The following is a 16,499-nucleotide window of genomic DNA, read 5'->3' as shown; positions in this document are numbered from 1 at the left end:
ACAGGAACCAGCCAGAACTGAATTGTCCTCCCACAAAAGGCATCGGGCAGGCGAAAAAAAGCAGTTCGATAATTAGCAAGCCTTTACGTCCCCGTTTCAAACGCGGACAGCGCTCCTGCACGTACAGCTATGCAAACAAGTAACCCAAACGCCAATCCGGCATACCTCGTTTATGCAACTCCCGGAGCGGAATGCCGTCTCCTCCCCCTCCATCGTAGGGCAGATACGGATCGGAAGAGACATCCATGGACGTGACGAACGCGAGGCCCGCCTGCCGGCTCAGGAGGGCCGCGGCATTCCTCACGCAAGGGCGGCCGCGGGAGCCGCTGCCATGTTCGGCCGGGCCCGGCCTGCGCCGCCGCCGTGGCTCTGCAGCGCCGGGCTCTGCGGAGCGGGCTCGGCCCCGCCGCTGATGTCAGCGCGGGGCGGCCCCGCCACCTGCGCCTCCCGCCCGCCACACGGACGGACGGACGCGGCTCCGGCAGCACGGCACCACCACGGCGCGCACCGAGGGCCGGCGGCAGAGGGCGGAAAGCCGCTGCAGCTCACGGCAGAGCCAGCCCCGCAGGGAGCGGGGTCCCGGCCCCGCCGGCAGAACGGCGGGAGGGACGCGATCGCACAGGTGAACCCAGAGCTGCCACCCCGTCAACAGGTGAATGAATGGTGGGGCCCGGCTCAGAAAAATTGGCGAACCTGCCGCGACAGAGCTGCCCGTAGTTCCTGCACCTTCCTGGCACCACGCCTGCTGACGCTTCTAAACACCTATAATCGCATTTTATCTGGAAGGGAAGATTCATGCATTGCTGGGGGCTGGGGAGAAGCCTCCTTCCTAGGCATTTTATTTACTCTTTTCTAACATTAAAATTATTACCTCAAAGAAACAACAACATTAACCTGCCAAAAGCCAACCCCTCTGCTCCACAGGACAGCTCACCCCACTTTCATCAACCTCCTACGTCCCATTCACGCAGAACTTTCAGTCCTACAGCAGTGACTGACAGATTTGAACATGTGTCATCAAAAAAAATTAAACAAAAATTTAATTACATATCTAACAGAAAAGGAATAGTGTCTCAAATTTTTTTTGTGTGTGTGATTATTCTGGTATTACAACTGTGTAACATCCATACCCACACTATAAAGCTTGGGGTGGGGGTGGAAGAAAATGTAATACACACAAGTCCACACTTAGCTTGCATTACTCTACACATTGATAAAATGGTCTGAGTCCCTTAAAAGTCACAGGCTCAAAATAGGCGACAGCCCACATGAATCTAACCAAGGCATTCATGTGATGCATCATCAAGCCGTGGCTGTTAGAGCACTGGCAAAGCCCAAGCACTTCAAACAGCCGGGATCCTAAGACAGGAAATCCTACACTGACTGCATGCTTCCATTTGAAACAGATACTATTGAATCCATATTCTATTTTATGTTTAATGTTTGATCTTGTCCTGGTCCTATCTTGCAATTGCTGATAATAGCAATTGATAAGAAACCTATTTTACATGATACTTCCATGGCTGGTCCAGTGGTAATGAAATACATACAGAAGGTATGCATAGTTTTTTCCTTTTTTCCCCAGGTAGCAAAGTTAAATATATTGCATGCCTACTGCACAAAGCCAGCTTCCACTTCATTTACACAGCAAACAAGGAATTAATTTTATTGTGTATGTCTTTGCACCTCTGTGTGAATAAGTTATTTTAGTTTTCAAATGTATTCGTTTCTTAAATAATTTTCCATATATATTCTTAGGGAAGAAATTTCTCTTATAAGCCAATGTTACAAGCTGTGTACTGCAAATGATCATTTTGAGGACAGACTATGACAAAGAAATGTTACATTTACTTCATAGGCTTGTAAATATAATAAATGTTAAAAAAAATGTCTCTGATACAAACATTGAGAAAATGCTGGCATCTCTATAGGTGGAAAAACAAGTGAGAAAAGGGAGGGGGGGAAATGAGCATATAGCAAAATACATTTCAAAATCTTAAAGACTTCCTTATCTCCAAGACAAAGGGAACCCCTGAGCCACAGATAGTCAGTTCTAAAAGACAGCTCCATTTGCTATCACCTATACAAACAAATGCTTTTTTAAGAGTGGCCTCCCACAAACTTTTTAACAAAAAATCCAGAATCTTTAGGATCTTGCACATGCAAATCTTTCAGAGCCATTATGCATTACCACCATTTATATTTGGCTGTGAAAAGACAAACCTAAGCACCTCTGAACTTGAAATTATTCCTATTCCTTATTTCCAGAGAAATACAATAGAAACCCGTGAACATTCTTAATCCCTTACCTCAACAGAACCTGGAAGTAGTCTGTAATCTTATTGCAACGTTCTAAATAAAAAGTCATTTCCAGCAGGAAGAAATACAACAGTTTCTGTAACCTGAAGCAAGAACTATTACAGAATGAACCGTTAGTGCATTTATTATATGTCGATTATATATGACAACACTATAAATTCAAATTCATACTTGAGGGAATATGAAATAAAGGATAAAGGACTTGCATGAATAAAGTCTGGAAGATCATCTCTACTTTAGGAGTTTGATGTGGTTACTGAAATTCTGGAATTTCTTAAAACTGATTATAAAAATCAGTCACAGCAAAGAAATGACTCACTTGTTGGCCTAAACCTGTTCACTGGACTAAGGCAAATGCAAAATTTCTGCCCAAGATTGAAATCCAGTTTGAGGTGGAAAAGGTGAGGGATATAACTTGTTCAAGAGTGTATCTGATCAACTGTGGGTATGAGGGAAAGTCATAACAAGAAGTCTGCAGTGAAAAATAGATTACTTCATATTTGCTACATGAAATTTCAAGAGTCCACCTAATACTAAAAAAGTATTCAGCTTTCAAAGGTCACTGCTTATATAGACTGGCTTTGGCAATACAGCCCTTTGTCTACTCTTAAAAAGCAGAGCAGTCATTTTCCCTTCTCAGTTACCAGCAGCTTGTGTTCTCATTGTTCATACCCATCATTACTGTGTGTAATGCCTTTCCTGCAATACCATGAAAGGTGATTTTAGTTTTTGTGTTGTTTTCTTAAGAAAGAAAGATACTATGCACACTAACATAATAAGCAGTCTTTTTTCTTTGTAAATATCTAAACACCTATGCAATTTAATCTTTCCAAATTACTCTTTTTCTACCTGATCTGAAAAAGTGCATAGCTTGAACTGACAACTTTATATTCCAAAGAGTGTGTCAGTTATTTCTGTTGTGAAGTTCTGCAAATTCCAAAATTATAGTAATTTAAATGGTGTCTCTAGCTAACTATGTATTTTGGGTATTATAGAGTACAAAGTATTATGAACACTTGTTGTAAGGCCTAAAGCAAGCTTAACAATACCCTTATTTTAAGTGGCTGAGAGCCCCTTCAAATTGCCAATTTACTACATATAACAGCTCACATGTAAACAGCAGGTTTGTATAGCAGCTTGTTTTCCAAATGTCATTGCAGTAATTATAGCCTAGGTCTCAATCCCAGAAATCCTCCATGCCCAAATAACTTCACACATTGGAGTGCTCCCATTGTTCTCTGCAGGCACAGGCTGTGGTTAACCATAACTTAGATGCACCTGTCCTTGCAGAAGTCCATTGTTCTGAAAATACTGGAATGTGCATAGGTGACACACCTTTAAGGCATAGTAAGAATGACAAAAGGCACTTTTATCCTCTCTCCACACTTGGTCTTTTCTGGTTTAGAGAAAGAATCACATTCAAGGCAAAGTATCTGACAATATAAAAACAAGTCAGAGGTTATACAAATCAGTTACACCCAGGGAAATATGTTTTGAAGGGACAAAAGGCCAATGAAAAGAAGGGAAGTACCACAGAGGTATGACAGCCTGCTTACCCAAGCCTGCTGGAGGGAAGACCTTAATTCTGAAGCACTTCCCACCATTTCATATTAAAAGGTAAGCTAGGTTTAAAGAAGACAGCCAAGCACTGTGCTACATACAAAATAAACAAGCTCTTGCTTCTCCCAATTACTTACTTTGTTTTGGTGACAGACTGTGTAACTTTGTCTTACCAGATAATGAAAATTAAAATCATGTCTTTTATGAAATTACAAATGTAAGTTTTGAGATGCTGAATGGTTTCATCAGCATAAAAACAGATGCCAAAAACGTGACTGATAATTACAAATGTTAGTGTGACTGATGCAAAAGATTTTGGTGATTCTCAACTGTCATTTTCTTCCCTATTATTATTCAAAACTAAAGCTTCTCTTTCAGCAGAGCTAGAAGATAATGTTCTCCTAAAAAATGCTACATATAGAGCACTCACCAAAGTAGCTACCATCTGCAACCATTCTAAAAAGAATTTAACTCATACATACCTTCTCTTGAAGGGGGGAAAGCATCTGCTTACAACAGAGTGCCCAAAGTATACATAAAATGTCTCAAAACCCTCTGTACCTCATTATTACTTTTCCTTCCAGCTTTACTCTCCTACCTTTTCTCCCAGTTTCTTCTTTCATTAACCCTTTTCTCAAACCACGCAGCCAATTAAGCCCAGGTCTAACCCCTCTACCAGACTGACTTCTCTTAATGTTCATTATCAAGGAGCCCCTTCAGCCTGACTTTGCTCATTCTGCATAAAACCATACAACTTTCTCAGATGGGTCACACAGAGCCTTCTGTGAGAATATGAAAGATGATAAAAGGACAAGCACCCTTCTCTCAGTTCTAATTCCTAGACATGGTCCAGGATGATATAAAAAGAAGCAATCACAGAAAATGGGGAGAAAAGGAAGAGAGTGAAAAAAAAGTACAGTTATACATAGCTTCAGACTGATATATAGTAAAAAACAAGGATAAATTATTTTGAAGCATTATAAATTAGAGTCTTGAACTTCATTCCTTTATTGGCAGTGTATAGAATTCTGTCCTTGATCAGTGTATCAGGCTATATATGGAAGACTCTGTTACCATTACCATGTCATCAAAAGCCTCAATAAGACAGACAGATAATAAAACGAAAAATTTTAGACCAAATATAATGTAAAAGCAGAAGAAAGCAAATTTATAGCATGTGCTGCTGAGTAGTTTAAGGAAGATGGGGTTTAAGCAACACAGAAGTAAAAAAAAAAAAAAAAAACAGAAGAATGTGCACAGCAGTAATACACAGTAAGATTATTCCCTATTTCCATTTTATTATACAGAAAAAAATAGCTTCTTAATCACAGTTTCTTTTTTTGTAATCACTTTCCCACAAATTTGTTGGAAAACTTAATTTTGCTCACAATCATTTCACCCACCAGAGAACACTTTAGTTCAGGTTCTCACTAAATAAACTCACTTTTTTGGTGATTTTTATTTTAATTTATCTGTTTTACACTGTAATTAGAAATATATACTTCTCTGTATTAAACATGTGAGGAGGACTTAGAAGAAATGCAAGCTATCTTTTACAAACAAACTGCTCTCTCTGATACTCTAAGAGCCTCTTAACTACTAGTAAATTTTTTTTCTGTAATTTTTGTTTACAGGATAGGCTTCTACTAAGAAAAAAGTACTGCTGCATTTTCACCTTTGCATATGTGTTCTCACATTCCAGTTTGCTAAAGCTGTATTTACAATGCATCACCAGGAAGATCTGGCATCCTTCCCTGAAGTTCACTTTTCCCCTTTCACAGACTAGCCAAAATTCTGCTGCAGAGATTGTTCTGTTTTTCCTCATACCTAGATGCATTCAAGGATCTAGGTCTTATCTGCTCCACTGCCCTTATTCTGTTTTAGGGCTGTTTACTGTTGGCCACTATTTCTAACGTGGTGTTAGAAGCATATTAAGGGGATAAAATTGCTCCCTAGGCACAGCACTGTGCTGGCTCTGGCCCCACTCAGTGGGAGCCAGGACCAAGACACTGTGCTGTTATTCCACAGCACCTCACACCATGGCTGGGGCAGGGATATGGGACTCACTCTAATTCCCAAGAAAAACATTCCTTTCCAGTTGGGAAAACATGGCTGCAGTAGGTGCAGTCAGGTCAGGCTCTGAGGTGAGAATTTTTGCATGTGAATCTTTCTCTTTTTTTGTACACATTTTTTATCACTATTGTTGTTGTCACTGTTCTTTTTCTTATCCCATTGCTGTTTCCATTAAATTGTTCTTATCTCAAGCTGTGATTTTTGTCTTTTGTTCCTCCAATTTTCCTCTTCAGCCACCCACAGAGGTGGCAGGAATGGGTGGGAAGGTGGAGCAAGCAGCATGGTTTGGAAGGTCTCAGTGGAGAGCTAAACTGGGGAGTACCACTCCTAAAGCACAACAGCCACATATACATAAATGTATATATACGTTAGGCTTACCTTCTATCTTTGAGAATATTACATCTTCTTCATAAATAAATAGGCTTTGTGAACATAGTGTCAACAGCAATTCTGGATGTTGTTAATATATAACACTACATTATGCCAGGCATATTTTGAATTCCATTAAACTATGGGCTCAGTACTAAGTAGTGGTCAGAATAAACTTACTCAATTTCTAGGACATGCCCATCCTCCAAATGCTGGGTGAAGTTCTGATCCCTCCCTAAAATTAGAGATATTAGAAAGGCCTCAGAAAGGGGCAGTGAAGAAGATCCAAAGGGATGGGATAGCTACAAGGTTGGATCAAGCAAATAAGAAGACCTCAACCTGAAAAAGACATAACTGAGGAGAAGAAAAAATAAGTAGCAATGGAAATAAAATTTTCACCATCTGTTCTGATAACAGTGACAGCATCACGTAATTCATGTGTTAATCCTTGTTAGTTTCTACATGCGTATGGCCACTGCATGATAGGCTTATCAGGGTATGTGTATTTGGCACCACAATCCTAATTTCAGGTCATCCTGTCCTAGTTTCATATCAAACCTTTTCCTATCAACAGCAGTTTCACTTCAATAAGCTAATAATACCCCCTAAAACTTTTTTGTATCAGCAGAAATATTTTCTGCAGTTACAACTGTAGATGATAACTAAAAAAAAAAACCCCAAAAGAGTAAGGGTAAGGGTAAGTGACAAGGAGATCCACGTGTCAGCCCATGCTAACACATGGGCCAGTGTTCACCTAAGTAAGACTCTGGCACTTATATCTGCTCTCAGCAGTATTTATACCTGGATTTAGGTTCAAAATAAAGAAAAGAAGGTGGTGCTTTACATAAAACATAGCTAAGCTATGAGAGCCTGCAAGGGATGGTTTGGGTGCTGAAGAATTGCATTTGCGAGAAAAGCTCAGTTCAAGAAAAATACACTGATAAAGACTAAAATTAAAACCACAGACAAGAGGGGCCATCAGCTAGGCAAAAACTGCTCTGCAAGTACTGTGGTGCCTATCTCTTACCCTGTTATTTCTCTTCCTTAAGCACTAACTTTTAACCCCTGCCAGAGACAGGATGCTAGGCTAGGTAGTTTTGTGGTTTGACTCAGTACAGCTTTTCTCATGTTTCAGGGATAGCATGATATCCTCTTTCAGAATAATATTTCTGTTTAATCCAAGCACATGAAAAGCTTTCATTTTAAAATGCTGGTAAGCAAGAATATTCTCAAAGGCAGAAAACAAGAGTACAGCCCAACATCAATTTGGGGAAAATCCTATCTGCCTTCTTTGGCTGACTTGAGAGAACAAATCAAAACTAAAATGAATAAATGAAATATTTTTAAATCTGTATAAAAATTTGTCTATTTAGCTCCTAAGGATTTTATAGACATATTATACTGAATTATTTTCTTTTAAATTTCAGACTCATCTTTCTATATATATGCCATCACAATTCCTCTGTTTTCATTCCTCCACTTGACACTATTCACACCGTTTGTCTGGGAGAGGGGCATACACATACTGACACTACACCAAGCTATCAAGTTGGGAACAACTTCCTCAGCAGCATCTGCTGACAGAGCCAATGTGCTTTAAGCACTTCAGGAGAGCTGCAGAAGGAAGCCAACAAAATGATATAATATCAGAAAGAAGGAAAGAATGGATTATTACTATTATAATTCATCTTCTTCCAAAGCATCACGCTCACGTGCTGAATAAATCTTTGGCAGGAAGGACCAGTGGGACCATTCAAGGATTGTTAGTAGGGTTGACAAGTCCTCAAAGAGCTGACCACGGTATTTATGAGATATGGAAATGATAATTATTTTTTTTCAAACAGATAAGAGAACAAGAAACTACTTGGTTACTAAAACTCAACATCCACACTGCTGTAATTTCCATCCCTCAGACAGCCTAATGCCTAAACTAACTATCTAGCTATAACACCATTACAGGCTGTTCAACTACAATTGAACACCAATTGAATTTACATTTTGGACAATAACTACAAAGAAAACTCAACCAAACAAACATTAGAGTTCAGGAAATCACTAGCATAATAAACAGACACTCACTGAAATCCACTCATTCTATAATGACATCCCATAGCTAAGACAAAACATTTTTTTTCCTTAAACTAAGAATCTTCCAGTCAGCTGGGGAAGTAGCGGGGGGGAGGGGGGAAGAGAAGGGATGTTGACAATAATTTTTAAAACCCTGAAGAAGAACCTTGTTAATTAGCCCAGTTACCCATTTAAACATAACGTATAACAATTTCTGTTCAAGAGAGGTTCTGTTCAAGAGGGCAAAATCAACTTCATGCATTACTAATTAAAAAAGTAGAAGAAATCATGGTTTGATACTATCAGATATCCGGTGTTTAGCTGCATTAGTACTATGAAACACAGGCAAAATGTGTGCAGCCTAACTACAATCCACCGGAAAAAAGTAAATTATAACTAGTTACTGACAATTTAATTTCATTGCATTCTATCAATTAGCTGTGCCTCATGCTTGACCTTGTGATCACAGCAAGTCATGTTATCTCATGCTTTGATCTGTATGGCATCATTTGGGGGTGAATACACTTCTTACAGCTCAGTGGCAATGAGCTCTTTAATGCAAATATTGCCAACTCAGAAAAGTGATATTTCAAACTGTCATAATGACTATTCAGTCAAGTCAGTTTTATAACACATGAATACAATGAGTGGATAATAAGAACAATGCCAAAGGTGCAAAATTACTTCAAAGGCTCTTCTTCACATCAGCTGTGAACAACAGAAAGAATCCATTAATGCAATTTCCACATATAAAGAATACAACAGGAACAATAAGCTATTTTATTCTTCTCTTTGTATTCTTCCTTCTATTCATAAAGAGCAATAGCTAAATAGAAACAAGCATACATGTGAAACAACATTCACATGTTGCTGGGAAAGATAACTAGCTCTTGCTCAAAAAATTACCCCTGCTGTGGTACAAATGTCTTGATTATACTGAACTGCCTGCTCTTGCTGAAAGTTGCATTCCTCAAATAATGCCATAATATTAGTTCACTACTATAAGATTTTTCGTGTCGGTATTTAAGGCACCAAAAATAGATTGTTTAGGTCTCAGTCTTTAGGCAAGGGACTCCAAATCATGGTTAAGGAGGTTTTAGGAGAGATACAGAGTTGTACACTATGACCTGCTGGCATACTTTGTTTTTCAGCACCAATGAGATAGTAGCAAGGAGGAGAGTAGAGGCTGTAGCAGCAGCTTTTGAATTACCAGTTTACAGGTTGTCATACTAAGGTTAAGTATTGCCAATTTTATGCTAACACCATATGTCAAATTGTAAAGTGTCTCCACACTGAACTCACAATATAAGCAACTAAGCTCCTTCAGCTGAAGCAGGAATCTTTATAGCTATCAAGAACAATGCAAGCTCATTCAGGACTCAGATTCCCACAGACAGATCAAAGTACATCGGGATGTAAACACCAATGAGGTCATTTGTTTGCAAACCATTCTTACTGCAAATAAGGTTTAATCATCTAATTTCAGAAAGTGCCTTGAAAAAAACTGCAGTCTAACAGTACAAAAACCCCCCTCCTACTCAGCTTGCCCTTCACTTAAATAAAAAACAGTCAAAACTGATGCAGTCCTCTCTTATCATACAAACAGCCCTCAATTCTGAGAAAAATTATGGAGACATCTGGGATGACAGGAAGCATCCCTTCAAGGCAGGGCTTTGGTACAGGCCATCCAAGCCTCCACATACATGGCCATGTAATTATTTAGCATGTTAAAGTACACTACGCTCAATGAATTCACAATTTCATAATACCCGCTTGTTCTCCATAACACTGCCACTGAAAATCTGTAGGATTGCAAAGAACACAGCTGCCAGGAAGCATAACAGGCATAGTACATATATAATTACTATACATATATATGTATTTGGGTTACAATGCTACATCATCACAATTTCTGTATTTTCCTCATATGAGACACTGAGAGACAGGTCACATACATGCTTTCAGATGGTGTTAAGAAAAGCAAGATTGCTGCACAGCACCAGTTTTAAGATAATGGTGATTACCCAACAGAGAACTATCCACAACCTTCCAAATAAGATGATTCTAAAAAGACAAATTGCTATCAACTAAATATTAAAGAAACCTAAGAGTCCAGGTGACAGGAGTTTCTGATTACTCATTTCAGTTTAATGTTCATTTGCTTAGTCCAATATAGTAGCAAGGAATTTCCCACATAAGAAGTATATGAGGTTAGCTTTCTTTCCCAACATCATCCAGTTTCCACATGCTTTCAACAGAAGGCATATTCACCCCTATGTAAGAGCTTCAATGGCTTTCCAAACCTCAGTTAAGTACTTAATGTGAGTGGTAATGTGAATAGCAGTACAGCGCAGCTTTACAGAATTGATGTCCTGAGAGCCAAGGGACTGAGCAAGCCTAGTGAAATAAGCAGACTTTTTCTGTTAACTTACTAGCCTCTGAACAAGGGAAAGACTACAATTACTTTAGAAATTCCACATTGTTAGACATTTCTCTACATCATATATGTGCAACTTATGTTTCCATTTTCATTAGTTGAAAAAAAGAAGATAAAGACTATTTCTTAATCCTTTGTTTTCTCCTCAATGCATAGTCTTGATTTTTTAAAAAAATCTGCAATTCTGTATTTTATTACATGAACTATAAAATGCTGATGTGCACTCTATTGTCCATGCCAACCTATGCAGATTGCATAAATTCACGTCTGCGCTCATTTCTACAAACTTACGTTCTGCAGCTATGCAGCTTTCAATTTATCCACATTATTTCCCCAATCATTTGAATACTGTTGCCATTTTGCTAATGTTGCTAAGATACCAGGCTTATAAATTCTTCCAGTCCCACAGACTTAAAGCACGCTATATTTTTTAAATAGGGGATCCTGATTTTGGCAGGGTTCACCTGCTAAAGCACAGAGCTAGACCTGAGGCCTCTGCATTCACATCATGCTCTGGAGGGCTGCAGTGCTGAGAAGTGTGTAATCTTCCAGTTACTGGGGGGATCCTGCCCTTCCTCAGGAGGTGAGAAATGTTCCATGTTGTCCATATTGAATCCATCTGTACTTGGACTTAATGGAACAAAACCACAGCAAAAGAATAAGAGTATTTAAATAATAGTAATAATAAAAATGCTAAGCAAGGATTACAAAATGGGCACATGCAAGAAAGCCCTTGTTTTATCTTGTCAATGAGATTTGCTGTATAAAAAACACAGAAGAAAAAACACCTCATTTGGACACCTAAGGAATGAGAAACACAGATGTTCACCTCCTGAATGGAAGTTTATGTGTAACATTTTTCTAAGTATGTTCTTACCACCCAAAAAAGTAAACTAACATCAGATTCTGATCTACCAGTAAGATATTTATTATGATTTGCTGTACAATAAAACATTTTCCTTGTATGGAGACACATAAACCACCATTCACTTGAACAAAATAATAGGGCTTATTGCTGCCTCTTACAGGGAGTCCAGAACTGGGGCAAGCAGGGAAGTCATTAGCAAAAAATTAAAGTTCCAGGAAAGAAAATACATTCATATTTATGTACCAACCCACATTCTGTTACTTCAGTGTTAGAACAAGATGGGAGCTGCAGGCAAGTGCAGCAAGTAGCACTGATTTTGACAATGCAAACAAAACAACCAGCTCATCTGTTTGGACTCAATTTATGGATCTGATTTCACAACAAGTAAAGGGCAGAACAGTGGCTCTGAAACTATATATTTTACTGTAAACTCATTTCTCCTTCATTCTTGAAGTGATGGAAATTATTTATATGAGCAATAACTGGAATAGCCTCAGAATAGCTTTCAGTACAGGTTGTAAATATTATGATAGACAAGCAAGGCACTCACTTTATTAGAAGTGCCAGATACTTAGAATAAAGAATTATACACAGAAGCTAGCTGTTCACCTAATAATTTCCCAGCTCTTAAGCACTGGACTTTAGCATGCTGGTGTTGTCCAAGTAATGTGCCAGAAGGAATATGTAGATTGAACGTGTGCTGGCTTGTGATACCTGTATTGGTATAGAAGTTAACCACTGCACATTCAAGATATCTAATTAGAAAGAAGGAATACAGGTGAGAAGGATGCTTATAATGGTATGGCACAACCATCTAGTACAGTGCCAAAATCCAACTGCTAAGTGCAGCAAAGGCAAAATATATGGAGGAAAAGACACTGTGGGGAAGGAAAACAACGAAATGCTAATGAGAGAAAAGGAAAAGACAGTAAAAAAGCAAAAAATACAGGAAGCAGAGGTTGATTTTAAACAAAGTGAGAGGAAGTGACCAGAGTCGACATTTAACCAAGTTTAGCATCTTTAACAGGAATTACTTTCTTTCCTCCTTCAGTTCACCTCTTTGACTACTGCTAAATGAATGTTAACACTTTCACTGCCTGAACTGTTTTCTTAAACTAAAAAGCAAGAGCTTCCCAGTTCTTTCTTCTTTGTATTCCTTCAGTGCTTTTATAGTGTTCACTGTAGAAAGTTTTCTTTACAACTTTTTATCTAGTCAAAAATTCAGCTCACACTGTGCATTCTGTTGCTTCTAACAACACTCCTACTTTTGGCTTTTGCCTCTGCTTTACAGAGGTGAAGCTGAAGGAATCAGAAGAGATTCATCTCTAGAAGTAATGATTAAAACAGCCTGTTAATTTTTGCATCAAAGAAGCATTGGAGACATTGAAACTTCCAAAATCCCACTGCAGAGAAGACCAGGTACCTGCAGAATAGCCATCCTTTTACTTGACAGCAAGTTTTCATTTGCCACAACATGTTAATATCTGCCCTGTATCAGAAGTCATCCCACACAATGTAATTGTCAGGCGAGCACACAGAAGAATGCTCAAGCCCTTTTAGGTTGAAAGCCTCTCTCTGAAGGACAGATTACCTTAACAGAAAAGGGTCAGATTTGCTCATATAAAACCAAAACAAAATAAAACCAACAAAAAAAAAACTCCACAACACATAAAAACACAACCCAGAGAAACTTTCAAGCTGAGATTAACTTACCAATGGATGCATCACCATCCAAGAGATTGTCATCTTCAGAGGTCTGAAAATCCATAATTACACCTGCTCCATCTAAAAGCTCCTCATCGCTGCTTGCACTAGTTATGCTGTTGTAACTGTTTCGATAGTAGCCTCTATGAAACAGCTGCTCAGACTCCATTTAGCTGCTTTAGAACCTGCATGTATACACAAAAAAAAAAGTTATTTCCTATTTGAATAGTCAAAAAACACTAAGAAATTTGTATCAAAGTAAAATGAGTATTTTAGGCTTTGGAGAAAACTTTTTATGGTGACAGTACTACTACAAGTTACAAAAAGGTAGCAGCAATACAGAACAAATATAACCAAACAGAAGAACAGAGAGTAAAGCAGGATATCTTACCTGTTATGACTAGAGAGAGCAAAGAAAGCAATGAGCACTTGGGCATAGCATATAGTGGGAAATCTAATTAAAGAGAGTGCAGGCAGGAAGTACAGTGGCAAAGGAGAACAGTGAACAAACAGCTACATTAATAGCAGAAAAAGCATGGAAGGCTGCGCAGCTTTCTGCAGTCTGGTACCACAGGCACTGTTCTGCTCTCCAACGTCAGACATCCTGCCCCTCTTTCAAGCTCTACGACTAAAAGGTCAAGCACAGAAGCAAGTCAGCTGAGGGAACCACTTCCAGTGCAGAGACATGCCTATGGAAAAGGCAAAATAGGCCAGTAAAAACCCAGATTTACAAGACATTTGCTGACAGCTGATCCAAGCAATCAGTAAATCTCTAGAATGTGCTCTGTGATCCCACAAAAACCCTTTTCTGTATCTCAAAGAAAAAACAAAAAAGGCAGCTAAGGCTTGTTATTTTCCCAGAAGGGAGGTAGAGTGAAAACTTTAAAGTACTCTTCCAGATTACAAATTTGCTTTAAATAGTTCAAAATCAAAAACAACTAAAAAACCCCAACAACAAAGAACCCCACAAACACAATCAACACGAAAAACCACAAGCCAATAAAAAACCAGAATGATTGATCTTAACAAAAGAGCTCTTTTTCAAACTAAGAATTACTTAAAAATTACTTAAAATTACTTGAAAAATCAGTGTAAAATTCAATTTTTCTGTTCAGTACTAACTACTAAGCTAAAAGGCAGTCATTTGTCCTCTCACTCTCATACATCTTCCAACAAACCCTACTAGAGTACAGCACTTAGTGAGAATGCTATGCACCCATGAAGCAAAGAGAGATGTAAAGAAAATTATCAACACAAGCTTTACACATAAGAATATAGGAGAGAAAAGTGGTGACAGGAACCAAAGAGCAATTTGCTGAAAAATTCTGCCAGTTAACTGAAGCTATTTGAATTTTAATACAAAAAAAAAAAAAAAAAAAAGAGTTTATGTAGTAGATTCCCAGTGCCTTGAAATCAAGACAAAAAGTCAGTTTCCAAAAATATCCATAGGTAAAGCTTATATTAGTTTCCTTCACAGCTGCTTCCAAGATAAAACCAACATGTATGGAGGAAAGAGACCTACTCAAATATGAACAGAACATAGACAACCACATGAAAAGATAATATTTGTAAAGCACAGTCTTAGCTTTAAAACTGCAACAAAACCTCTCAGTATTCATATTTGTGTTCTACTGAATCTTAACAATCTTAGTTAAAAACAATATAACAACAGCCTGAAAACTTTCTTCATTTTTATGACAAATACCAGTAGAGAATATCATCACCATAGACCTGATCTTCACAAAAGCAGAACCTATAATAAATACTCATTTTGATACTTCTTTTTATCTCCTCTAGCTTTAAAAAAAAAGAAAAAAAAAGAAAAAAAAAGGTAGTCAACAAGAAACCAACTAAAACCTGATAGTATAAAATCACTGGATGAATAGCAAACTCATGCTCCTGGTCATATGATGACAAACATTAAGGGCATTGACTTTAGTTTGTATAAATTATTCAAAACCACTGCATTTCCACTCCCTAAAATGTCATAACTAGGAAGATTATGGCTACCCATATTGTGACAGCTGAAGAATTATACCCACTGGTACAAAGATATCAGCCTACCTGATGGAAGGCATTGCTTCTTTCACACCCAGTCACTAATGGGAGTACTTTTTAATGGCATTTCACATTTACCAAGTTACTAATGTGAATACTTTAACAGCATTCAACCAAAGCAGCCATGAGTGGTCAAGTCTGGGAGGGGTTTTCAGCCAAGAGTTTAAAAAGAAGGAGAGAAGAGAAAACGAAAAGCTAACCACATCATCCCTTAGCATGAACCTGAACTAAGTATGAAAGCAAGTATGACTCAAAAGCTTCAGCTCCACAGGCAGGTACTGGTCCTTAGCCAAATCACAGTAAACAACTGTGTCCATGGCTGCTGCTTTGGAGCAAGCCTAAAGTACATGAAAGATACAGTACTAATTTCTAAACCAATGGGTCAGTACCTACAGGTATAAATATTCAGTCCAAGAAAGAAAAGACCAAGAGTTCCCTCAACAACAACAAAAAAAAAAAAAAAAAAAAAAAAAAAAAATCTCTGGTGTCCCTTCTGTGATCGTATTCAGATGAGAAATAACATTGCAACTCGTTAAGACAAATCAAAGGTAAAACCCATCCTCCTCTTTTGAAGGGCAGGAACTATGACTGCAGTTTCCATTGCAGACAATATAACTTCTGTTTGTTGAATCTTAGGTAATTTTCAGTTTGATGAAAAGACACTACAGCAGTGTTTCTTTACTGTTTTTAAAGGCTTTTGCTCCTTTTTAATGTGGACTTGTGTTGAAGTCATCTGAGGGTTATAAAATGGAGCAGAGCTTTTACACATCACCAGAAATGTCGTTAATCATACTACTTTTCTTCAACTTATCAGAAAAAGGTACTGAGCAGTCCCTAACTATGTGCACAGATTCGTAAACTCAGGGTTACACCTGAGTTGAGAATCCTTCAGACAGTTTCGCTCTAGTTCAATATTGTTCAGGACAGTCAAATTGGAATGTGAAAAAGCACCACTATCCTCAGCATTACTCCAAGCATCTTCTCAATAACAGCAGCAACCACCGATTTTTAAGGTCTGTATTAAAATTTCTTTAGAGACACAAT

The 16,499-nt window shown here is 38.3% G+C and overlaps 1 protein-coding gene across 8 annotated transcripts in view; it reads right to left on the bottom strand.

The window, feature by feature from the left end:
* Positions 1-16,499, bottom strand: part of CLCN3 (chloride voltage-gated channel 3) — a 59,077-nt gene that overhangs the window by 35,524 nt on the left and 7,054 nt on the right. For 5 of the 8 annotated variants that reach the window (XM_074541240.1, XM_074541239.1, XM_074541244.1 and 2 more), the window contains exon 2: positions 13,407-13,582. In XM_074541240.1, the coding sequence (XP_074397341.1) occupies positions 13,407-13,566 (160 nt within the window). In that variant the 5' untranslated portion in view covers positions 13,567-13,582. Of the gene's footprint in view, positions 1-165; positions 475-13,406; positions 13,583-16,499 lie in introns of those variants that run through there. The other 3 variants (XM_074541242.1, XM_074541243.1, XM_074541246.1) reach the window with 3 other exon arrangements.

Source organism: Zonotrichia albicollis, chromosome 5 (genome assembly GCF_047830755.1).
Source record: "Zonotrichia albicollis isolate bZonAlb1 chromosome 5, bZonAlb1.hap1, whole genome shotgun sequence".
NCBI lineage: Eukaryota > Metazoa > Chordata > Aves > Passeriformes > Passerellidae > Zonotrichia > Zonotrichia albicollis.
Note: the sequence above shows the minus strand (reverse complement) of the source record. Positions and strands in the feature narration are given on the sequence as shown.